Genomic DNA, 10639 nt, shown 5'->3' on the forward strand with positions numbered 1-10639 from the left:
AAAAGGGAAAACGTAGTTTTAACCTGCAACAATGTGTTACATGCTCGTTTTGGGAAAGCAGAAAGCCACAGGAAGAACGCTTAGGAAAATAAATCCCACCCGTCACCCCATCACCCCATCACCCCAACCATGGATGCATGTGCATCATTGTAGGTCCCGCTTTATGCATATCTATGCATAAGTGGTAATAAAACTGGCACCATACTCCACGTACTATGGTGACTACGTCTCCCTGTTCAGTCATATCATTGACAATATAATTTCTAAAGGCAGCACACGATTCCGTGTTATGTAACCAGATAATAATTAATTGGTTATTTCTGGATATTTGCATTGTTTAAAATTAGGTGTCGTAATGAATGCCGTGATGGATTTACCTTGTACACAGATCTTTTTTTTAATGTTTGTTTATTTTGAGAAAGGAGAGAGAGAGAGTGGGGGAGGGGCAGGGAGAGAGGGAGCCAGAGGATCCCAAGCAGACTCCACTCTCAGCTCAGAGCCCGATGCGGGGCCTGAACTCACAAACCGTGAGATCACGACCCGAGCTGAAACCAAGACACTTGACCGACTGAGCCGCCCGGGTGCCCCAGAATTTTTTTTTTTTAAAGACAGGTTACTGTGCCCGTGGAAAGAGACCCTCTAGATATCCTTCAAGAACATCTCAGCTGCCGTCTTCCCACCATCCTCATGCTTGCAAAATGGCTGCTGGAGTTCCAGCCATTGCGCCTGAGTTCTGAGCAAAAAGGGGAAGAGGTTAAGGGCAGAGGTCATCTGTGTCTCGTAATGTCACACCTGGAAAATCCTGCTTACAACTTGGACTCACGGTGTGTGTTTTTAACGGGCGCATTGCCTCCTTGAACAAAAGCAGGGCTTGGTGGTAAGCGAGAAGGAGAGAGCGGATATGGGCCTGCGTTTAGCATTCTCTGGCCCCCACCGTGAATCCACTTGCCGGAAGTCTCATAGCCAGTGGGAGGGTCCCTACCCAGCAGCTCCAACACGGGTTAAGAAAGGCATGACCCGGTGCTCCCTCAGGGCCTGGACCAGACCCCAGATTTGGTGAACGGTGTGACTCACCCACCGCTAAGCTTGACTCGGGCACGAGCTTTTAGACTCGACCTGCCGGTGCCTGGTTCCGATGACAGTGTCGTCTCCAAACAGCCCGGAGTGTCACCTTTCTGGAGGAACGGTAGCCTCTTTTCATTGCGTGCAACCGAAAATAACAAGAGATGACAGAAGAATCTGTTTGAGAGACAAGGGGGTCCCTTGGAACCGAAGGGCTGGAACTATAGCATGGGCGACCGGAATCTGGGAACTGAACACATTAAAAAAAACCTCTGTCCCTGTCTCTGTCTCTGTCCCTGTCTCTGTCTCTGTCCCCGTCTCTGTCTCTGTCCCCATCTCTGTCTCTGTCCCCGTCTCTGTCCCCGTCTCTGTCTCTGTCCCCATCTCTGTCTCTGTCCCCGTCTCTGTCCCCGTCTCTGCCTCTGTCCCCATCTCTGTCTCTGTCCCCGTCTCTGTCTCTGCCCCCGCCTCTGTCTCTGTCCCCGTCTCTGTCTCTGTCCCCATCTCTGTCTCTATCCCCGTCTCTGTCCCCCTCTCTGTCTCTGTCCCCGTCTCTGTCTCTGTCCCCGTCTCTGTCTCTGTCCCCGCCTCTGTCTCCATTTCACATTCTGCTCTTTTCTGAATATTTGTTGCGTTTTTCCCTCTTTATCCCAGCTCAGAATTCTCAGAGAAAGATTCCGATTGCCTGTCTTAGATCAAATGTTCATCTCTGGACCAACGAACGGATTGTAGCCAGAGGAAGAGATTGTACGTTACATATGTTATTGGTAATAATGTATATGTTACTGATTAGGACTCAGACACATAGAAATCTGCAAAATCAGATATTAACCAAACGATTCTTGTCATAATCGCAACGCAGTTGATTTAGAGAAGTCAACCACGACGTTTATGGCTTTACCTGATCTTATTTTACAGTTTTTAAAAATGTCCCCGACGGCATCAGTCCTAGAGAATTCGACCTCGTTTCCTCCCTGGGTGGGGCCAGTAGGGCAAGGCCGTTGCCTTTCCCACAGAATTTTCTCTGAGTGAGAGTTCGGGGAGATTCTGCATTCACGGAGGGAGATGAGTTTTACATTCTCTCAAGCAAGAAGAATTTGTACCGGGTGTGGAAAGTCATCCGTCGTGGCCGTAGGCATCTCAGGTCACGTATTCAGGTGCAGAGTTATCTTTCTGGAACTGTCCCAGGTTGGGGTCCCCAGGAGGCAGACCCCAACACGGAGACCGTCTTGGGAGAGAAGGACAGGAAGTGAATGGAGACGCAGATGTGCAATGCTGTCCCGAGGACGGCCTCAGCCCCATGTTCTGGAAGCCATCCGGGGTTGGCGAGGGGGCCAGGCCTTTAGAACCCACGTCAGATCATCTCAGCGTTCGGGCCCCCCAGGAAGGAAGCTCTCTGGAGCTCAGGCCGTCACCAGAGAAGGCGGAGGGGTCTGTCTGCAGCTTGCAAGGAACGGAGGGCCAGGCCTCCCTCCGGAGGGGAGAGGGGAGGAGGCCTCGCAGCCTCTGCCACCAGTCACACCCCTTGGCTGCCGCGTTCATCTGCCTACTTCCGGGCCGACGTGTCCCTCCCACGTCCCCTCCGCCCCCTCGTGCCTCTGTGTCCTCCTGTGTACCGTGGGAATCACAACAAAAGTTGGGATTTTTGTGGGGTTAAAATCAACACGAGGCCCTCAGGATCGCGTCTGGTCCAGAGTGAGCTCTCTCCAGCCTTTGGTATTATTCTTATTACTTTGGATGTTGGGCTTAAACTCAACCGTTTCGGGGTCCCCCTCCCCCTTCCTTTTTCCCCTGGTCCCTGACAGTGCGTTAACTAGGTTTCTCGCTTTGGTAAATCTGAGGTTTTAACATCGGCCCTACGTCCAGATGTGGACACTCTCTTCTGGCCTGACCCACGACAGCCTCGTGCCGGACAACTGGGGACAGTCCCCAGGTCCTAGAGCCCATGAAAGCCACTCACACGGGCCAGCCCTAATCGTGCTCCCCCTGACGAGCCCATTCGTCCCTGTGGAGGCCTCCATAAAGGCTGCTGCCCACATCTGCCCCCTTCCTGCTGCTTCCTGAGGGCCCTGGTGCTCCCTGTGGCCCTGTTGGGGACTGGGAGTTAAAATCTTTTTTTTGAAGTATATTTATTTATTTTGAGAGGGAGCACACGAGCAGGGGAGGGGCAGAGAGAGATGGAGGCATAGAGAATCCCAAGCAGGCTCTGTGCCGTCAGCCCCGACACGGGGCTCGATCTCACAACCGTGAGGTCGTGACCTGAACCGAAACCAAGAGTCAGACGCCCCTAAAAATCCGTCTTTTAAATGTTGGTTTTACCCTACCTCAAATGTTCTAATGTGCGTACTTTAGAACAGGTGCTATATACGGTCACGTCTTTCTGCTCCGATGTCACCGGGGACCAGGCTGCGGCTCTGGGGCCCGCACCCTGCCCGGGCTCCACGAGGGGAGGGTCCCCGAACTTAGTGCATGCCCCAGGCGGGGTGGGGGAGGGAGGCAGGGCTCCGGCACCCAGGCTTCAGGCTCAGCTCCCGGCTTTCTGCCCCCCACCCCACCCCACCCCGCCCGATCACCTGACCCCCCACCCTTTTCTTTCTAATCGGATCATGAAAGCAGGTGTCGGCTCCTTCAGGAGTTTGCTTCTGACACTTGCCTGGGCCTTGCATTTCGAACACGAAAACCTTCCTCTCTCAAACACTCCTGCTCTGCGATTCGAACAGCTTCGTTTTCCAAGACTTGTTTTCTCTGTCAGGAAATTCAAAAGCCCCCTCAGAAACCGAAGGCCAAGGATGTGACTGTTTCTTCTCGAATCTGGCATGGATGTGAGCCCATCTCCTTCCACAAACGTAATAAGCTCAGAACGGTCTTATCTGCACGAAGAATTACACACGTGTGTGTGCATGCACAGATATACACACGTATCCATTAATATGCTGGCATGTTATTCTTCCGTCAAAAAAAAAAATAGAAAAAAATTTGCGTGAAGGCAGAATGTCAGCTTATGAGGCTCTTCAAAGAATAGTTGTTCCCAAACTACTTAAGAAACACTCTAGAAACAATCAAGTCTTATTGTATTTAAGTCCTATGGATCAGAATTCCATTTCCATATCACCAAAAAAAAAAAAAAATAACACTTCTTGTAACTAGGTACCTCGTTCAAAGTATACGTGCTGATGTGAAAGCTGAGGGGAGGAAACCCCCTTGTAGGTTCTGTACCCGGGGGCCTGCAAACCAAGTCCCATGAACTGGAGAAAAAAGTTTATTCTTTGTGCATATGGGGAAGGGAGGCTCACAGAAATGAACCGAATCCCCCCAAAGTGGTGGCCAGACCCGCAGACTTGGATGAAACCCATTTTAACAAGGGGCAATACATTTGTGGAGAAGGGTTTCGAGCTCGTAGGGCAGCAAAGTGTGGGAAGGAAGGTAAATACAGAGGGAAACTCACGGGAGATAAGGGTGGTTTAGTAAAGTTCCTTCAAGTGCGCCAACTTGGTGCTGCCTTTGACCTGGGCTGAACCCTTGTCTGACCGCCATGCAAATGAGATTCCTCGGTGTGCAGCTGACGACGGCTACATGGGATATGGAGACAGTCCCGCGTCCCATCAGAGAGCGACAGGGAGAGACAGGCAGGGGAAGGAGGAGAGAGAGCCAGAACGAGGTCCCGGGGCTGTCGTGAGCACAGACTTACTGCGGAGAAGAGACTACTGAATGGGAAGTGAACCCCGCTGAGCAAAGAGGCATTTCATCGGAAAGGACGCCTGAGAGTTCTCACGATAGGGAGGACCCTGCCCGTGAGAGCAGCGGGCGTCTCGTGGGTTTGGGCACGTGGGCTTCTCTCTTACGGGAGGAGGCCCCCAAGGCTGGGAAGGATGGGGCTCGGAAGTGGCTCCGGGGAGACCCAGGGAGGGAAAGAGCCTGAACACAGGTTGACGAGCGGGCGTGTCGTTCGACTGGTCGGCAGGGAAAAGCCACTGGGCTGACCCCTGGTGAGACCAGCTGGGCCTTGGCAGGACCTGTGTCTGGCAAGTGGGGTGTCCGTGAGTCCAGACGAGTCGTGTGGGGACAGGGTCCTGTGCGGTAAGTCCTTTCCAGAAGGTGCAAGTCGGGGGGCACCTCCCAACCTGCGCTGTTCCAGGAGCTCGGGGGACGGTCACCGTTGCCGGCAGGTGGGCATTCACGTTCACCCTCAGTGACACAAACGGGGTCACAAGACTGTTTACGTCACAAACACAGGTCCTTTGCAGTCACAGGTGTTTCTGTGCCCGCCCAGCCTCTAAACGCGTCTAGAGATCTGGGAACACGGGCCAGAGGCGCAAAGAGGGGAGGAAGCCTTCGAGGACGGAAGTCAGCAGCCCTTGAGACCCCATAAGCCGTTTTTCTGGGCGTTTCGAAAATGCGAGAACCGGGCACGGAAAACCCACGTCAGAAAGCTCACTGCGTAGAACGCCCGGGCCCTTTGGCCTCCGGCTTCTTGCAGACGTCTGCTTGCTGACCTTTCTGATCTGGGAAAATGCTGAGCGTATTTCTACATTAGAAGCTAAAGAAGAAAATCCGTTTTAAGCGGAGCACGAGCCTTCTAAGGGCGGAGGCTTTGGGACGTTGCGCAGTGAGCTCAGGGCCTCTGCTGAGAAAGGCCTCACTGCGCTCATTTCCCCTTCCCAGGAACAAAGCCTTTGTGATTTAGCTGAATTGTGTACATTTTTGGAAAGACGTTTCTCCCAGCCTGGATTTTTAACGCTATTTACGAGTCTGAAAGAAGTGGATTGTAAGATAATCTCATTCAAATAGATCGTGGCCACGAAGATGAAGTCATTCCTTTTATCTAACGCCCCCCCCCCGCCCCCCACCCCCCCCCCCGCCCCCCGCCCCACTGCACCTTATTTGCAATCGTTTCTACCAGAAGTTGCCTTGGAGTCTGAGATTCTCCGAGAAACTGCTCGGCCACAGTTTCCATTCTGACAGACGGTTGGGGCCTCACTGGTCTGTAGGGTGTGTCCTCTCTGACTCTGACCCCAAGTCCTGCCTGTGGCTTGACCCCACGACATCCCCACATCCGCGCCTGGGCCCCAGCACGGGGCCTGGCTCGCTGTTCCCATAAATACTTCTCTACACGGCCAACAGGAAAACGGAGGGGCGCCGGGGTGGCACGTCGGTTGAGTGTCCAACTCCTGATTTTGGCTCAAGTCATGATCTCAACGATGTGAGTTGGAGCCCCGAGTTGGGCTCTGTGCTCACAGTGCAGAACCTGCTTGGGATTCGCTCTCTCCCCCCTCTCTCTCTGCCCCTCCCCTGCTCATACTCTCTCTCTCTCTCAAAATAAATAAACAAAAGAAACAGGATGAAATCACCCCCAGCGGGAAATGGGGAGGCTTCCCCGCTTCCTGTGAGAGATTCAGTTCTCCATCTAAGATCTGGAACCCTCTGATGACCAGACATTCAGAGGTCGGCTTTCCCTAACCTCACACGGTGGGTTCTACAACCTGCCTGGACCGGGACTGAACGCACAGGGTGCTGCACTCCGGGGCTGTTCATGCTGGTAACATGACCACACAAGACTTTTCCTCTAAATGCTGTTTGTAGAGCCTAAACCCTAGGCGAGAAGGTCGTTCGCTGTATCTTCTTTTTGACGTAAACTCTTCCTTTGGGCCAAACTGTGACTCACGGATCCCTTCAGAAAAGATTTCAATTTCCCAAGACCTTCCAACGTGAATGGTGACCTGCCTATGCGTCCAGGGCAATCACGAGAAGGTTTAGAGTGGCTGGAATTACATATTCCCATTTAACCATTTTATTGTGTCTTCCAGGGTGGTGTTTCACCCAAGACGGGTGAACCTCTTAGGAGATTCAGGTGAAAACCCGTGTTCTTTGACTCAGAGCCTTTAATTTAGGAGCTGCGGGGTGTGAGGCACTAATCGATACTCTGCACTAGCTGCGAGCTTGTATGCAAATGAGATCTTGGGGAGAAAAGGTGAGCTGTGTCTGGGTGGGTAAATTAAAACCTCGTGGGAAAGAAACACTTCTCTTGGCATTAAAAAGTACCCAGCGAGTAGTACAAAGTGGAATGCCCAAGGGGCGCCTGGGTGGCTCAGTCGGTTAAGCGTCCGACTTCGGCTCAGGTCATGATCTCACAGTCCGTGAGTTCGAGCCCCGCGTCGGGCTCTATGCTGACAGCTCGGAGCCTGGAGCCTGTTTCGGATTCTGTGTCTCCCTCTCTCTCTCTGACCCTCCCCCGTTCATCCTCTGTCTCTCTCTGTCTCAAAAGTAAATCAACATTAAAAAAAAAAAAAAATTAAAAAAAAAAACAAAGTGGGATGCCCGAAGCAACGGCAGAGTCTGCAGCCAGGGTATCTCGTGGCCGCTGCACCTGGAGACAGAACAGTCAGAGGAAGGAGAGGTGCTGGGAACACGGGCCAGGTCCTGGGGCTTTTGTCGTGCTTGCCTTTTACTCTGGGGGACGTGCATCTCGGCCCTGCCCTTGGAGTTTCAATTCTACCTGTGTAAACAAATCATCTTAAACATGAGGCAAATGTAACCCATGTGCTTAATTCTGGATTCAGTTCTCAATACAAGGTCGCGATCCAACCCCTTCCTAGAAGTTCGTTTTCAGCGAACTTCTGGTCCCTATTCAGCTGGAGCATCGAAGACGGCAGGGTCCCTCTCGGCGGCAGCCTGGATGGTTGAGAAGCTGCGGGCCTGGGAGCCTACACGCCCGAGAGCCGATGGCACTGGTCTGCCATGCGGCCCGGGCGCCAGGAGTTTTAAAAGCCAAGGCTCTGAACCACTGCTTCGACAAGTGGCCTGTCCCTGGGGCGCCTGGGTGGCTCCGTCAGTGAAGCGTCTGACTTCTGCTCCCGTCAGGATCTCACGGTTCCGCACTGTCAGTGTGGAGCCTGCTTGGGATTCTCTGTCTCCCTCTCCCTCTGTCCCTCCCCAATTTGTGCTCTCTCTCTCTCCCTCTCTCAAATAAGCAAACTGAAAAAAAAAGTGGCCTCTCCCTTGAGGGCGGCTTGCCTGGGGGGGAGGTCTTTCCAGATGAGCCCCCTGACCCTCCCAGGACTTTGGGTCGGGAAGGAGAAGTGAGGGTGGGGCGTGGGGAGAGGCAAGACAAGAGGAACCAGGGGGTGGGAGCAAGACACGGACTGCGTCCTTCATCGGGAAGACGCGTAAGGGCTGCCCTCCCCACATGGCGGAAAGCTCGGGGTCAACGCCAGGCAAGTCCCGCTACCAGGAGCCGCCCCCGGAGAGCCCACGTGGTCTGCGTCTGTAAGCCTTGAACACCTGCGAGGAAGCTTTCAGATCAGCAGGGCCCCGAGGCAGCGAGCTCTTCCAGAACAGGGTGGAAGGGCAAGGGGGGTGTTCGACGGGAAGCCAGCAGCGCCAGCTGCCGCGGGAGCAGAGGCCGCGAGGAGGCAGCGCCCCTTGGCTCCCTCGCACGGTGCCTCCTTAAAATGCAGCTTCCCTCCGTGTGTGAAGGCTGTCGTGTCTCAGCTCTATCTGGAGATTCACTCCTGGCGTCCCTCAAGCCTGTACGTCAGCAAATTTGAAAACGATGCACAAAATGCTTAAGCGTAAAGTTAACTGCGTATGAAAGTAGAATCATCTGCCATGTTTGTGGAAAAGCACCGTTTCTCGTCTGCGCTTCGGCATTAAAACAGCGATGGTGTTTGAAACCCCTCTTGATGAGGTTCTGGAGCGTTGGCACCTCTTGGGTGGGGGCTGGAGGCGGCGGGGGGGGGGGGGCGGGCAGCGCTTTCTCGCAGAGCGCCGCGCACAACGTGAACACACGGCAGCCGTCTCCCTGGGCTGACGGTGGCGCACTTTATTCGTTCAGAAACACGCCCATCCCCAAAGTGCGTCCAGCTTGGGAGCATGTTTATCTAGGGACGCAAACCGATGGCGTTCAGGTACGGCGTGATCAAGCATCTACTGCAGCATTCCAACAGGGAATGGGTTCAAGCTTCCGAACAACCAGAGTTTTCTAACCAGCAGCACCGCTGGGTGGCCCCTGAGCCGTCACGCGGCTCTCTCTAAGGGGCACTGCCAGTTCCAGATTCAGAGGGAGCCGCCTCGGGCTCGGCTTCTCCCTCGAGTCCCCTCCTTGCTGTGCCCCCAAGGAACCTGGGCCCCGGCAGGGTCACGAGTGCAAACCCCAGCCGTGAGGAGCGGCTGCCTTCCTGGCTCGGCTCTGAGCGAGGTGGACAGGGAGCGTCCAGAACCTGAACGTGTCCTTGCGTCCTGGATGGAGCCCCAGTCGAGGTGACTGCTCGCCCCCAGGTCTGCCGGCGTCTAGACCGACCAACGAAGCACCACGTGCCGTGGGCTCCCGAGGCTGCTCTACCTTCTCAAGTCCCCACTGCTTTCTTCCTCTCACCACGCGGTGGACTCTCCACTCCCTTTGCCGCCACAGCACGTCCCCGGGAACGCAGGGACTCAAGACCCACCAGGGGCCGGTGTGGCCTCCAAAGGAGAGTAGGCACCGCTTCTGGGGACGCCGTGCTGCTGCGGCAGGGACATCACACCAGTGACGGCTCCACTTGGCTAAACTCGCTACACCGGGTCTCCAAGGTGGGGTGTGGGGTAACGTCACCAGACGGCCGGTCCTGCCACGGGCTGGAAGCTTGTGACCCGCTGGGCCCCCACCCCTGGGTCCCTGACGCTGACCGCAACGACCCAGGCTCCATCTGGGGGTCGCTGGAGTGTCTTCCAGGCTGTGAGCACTGTGTACCCCATCCCCTTGCTCCCGCTTTCCCAGGAGGAGCCTGCAGTGTGGACTGCCCGCTTTCCCAGGAGGAGCCTGCAGTGTGGACTGCCCGCTTTCCCAGGAGGAGCCTGCAGTGTGGACTGCCCGCTTTCCCAGGAGGAGCCTGCAGTGTGGACTGCCCGCTTTCCCAGGGGGAGCCTGCAGTGTGGACTGCCTGCTTTCCCAGCTGCTTTCCCAGGAGGAGCCTGCAGTGTGGACTGCCTGCTTTCCCAGCCGCTTTCCCAGGGGGAGCCTGCAGTGTGGACTGCCCGCTTTCCCAGGAAGGAGCCTGCAGTGTGGACTGCCCGCTTTCCCAGCCGCTTTCCCAGGAGGAGCCTGCAGTGTGGACTGCCCGCTTTCCCAGGAGGAGCCTGCAGTGTGGACTGCCCGCTTTCCCAGCCGCTTTCCCAGGAGGAGCCTGCAGTGTGGACTGCCCGCTTTCCCAGGGCGCATGCCCTGCCTCTCAGCTATGGTACTGCTGAGCGAGCCATGCTGCCGGGAGACTCACCCACAGCCCTGTGTCTGGTGTCCCAAGGAGCAAACCTCCCCGAGCTGGGGGCCCCGTGCACGTACCTGCCAGGACCCCTCTGTGCGGACGTGCGATTTTGCTTTTGCTTTTTGAACAACGATGGGTCCTAAGTCATCAGAAGACCCACAGGGAAGCGTCTGCACTGGGTGGTTTGCAAATGAGGCCCTGTGGTACCTGGGGTCCCACGGCAGCTAGCGTGGTCTCCCCCATCCCCCCCCCACCCCCATGAGCCCAGGAGCTGCCGCGTCTCCATCAGGACCGATCTGTAAACACATCCGGGATGTTATCTGGAAGCACAGACGTCCGGA

At 55.3% G+C, this 10639-nt stretch overlaps 1 protein-coding gene across 1 annotated transcript; it reads right to left on the reverse strand.

Annotated features, from left to right (window-relative positions):
• Positions 1-8831: 8831 nt before the first annotated feature.
• Positions 8832-10560, reverse strand: LOC122232616. Its single transcript, XM_042962332.1, has 2 exons — positions 10092-10560; positions 8832-10055 (listed from the first exon to the last, which is right to left on the reverse strand). Exons 1-2 carry the CDS (start codon positions 10253-10255, stop codon positions 9197-9199), a joined length of 1023 nt encoding a protein of 340 aa, XP_042818266.1. The 5' UTR covers positions 10256-10560; the 3' UTR covers positions 8832-9196.
• Positions 10561-10639: the final 79 nt, after the last annotated feature.

Source organism: Panthera tigris, chromosome D3, assembly GCF_018350195.1.
Source record: "Panthera tigris isolate Pti1 chromosome D3, P.tigris_Pti1_mat1.1, whole genome shotgun sequence".
Lineage (NCBI taxonomy): Eukaryota > Metazoa > Chordata > Mammalia > Carnivora > Felidae > Panthera > Panthera tigris.

Excerpts from the sequence above, each read along its gene's own strand:
- LOC122232616 (XM_042962332.1), bottom strand. The coding sequence starts at position 10,255 with ATGCGCCCTGGGAAAGCGGGCAGTCCACACTGCAGGCTCCTCCTGGGA. Across the intron at positions 10,056-10,091 it reads GCGGGCAGTCCACACTGCAG|GCTCCCCCTGGGAAAGCGGC; the intron begins GCTCCTTCCTGG and ends TCCACACTGCAG.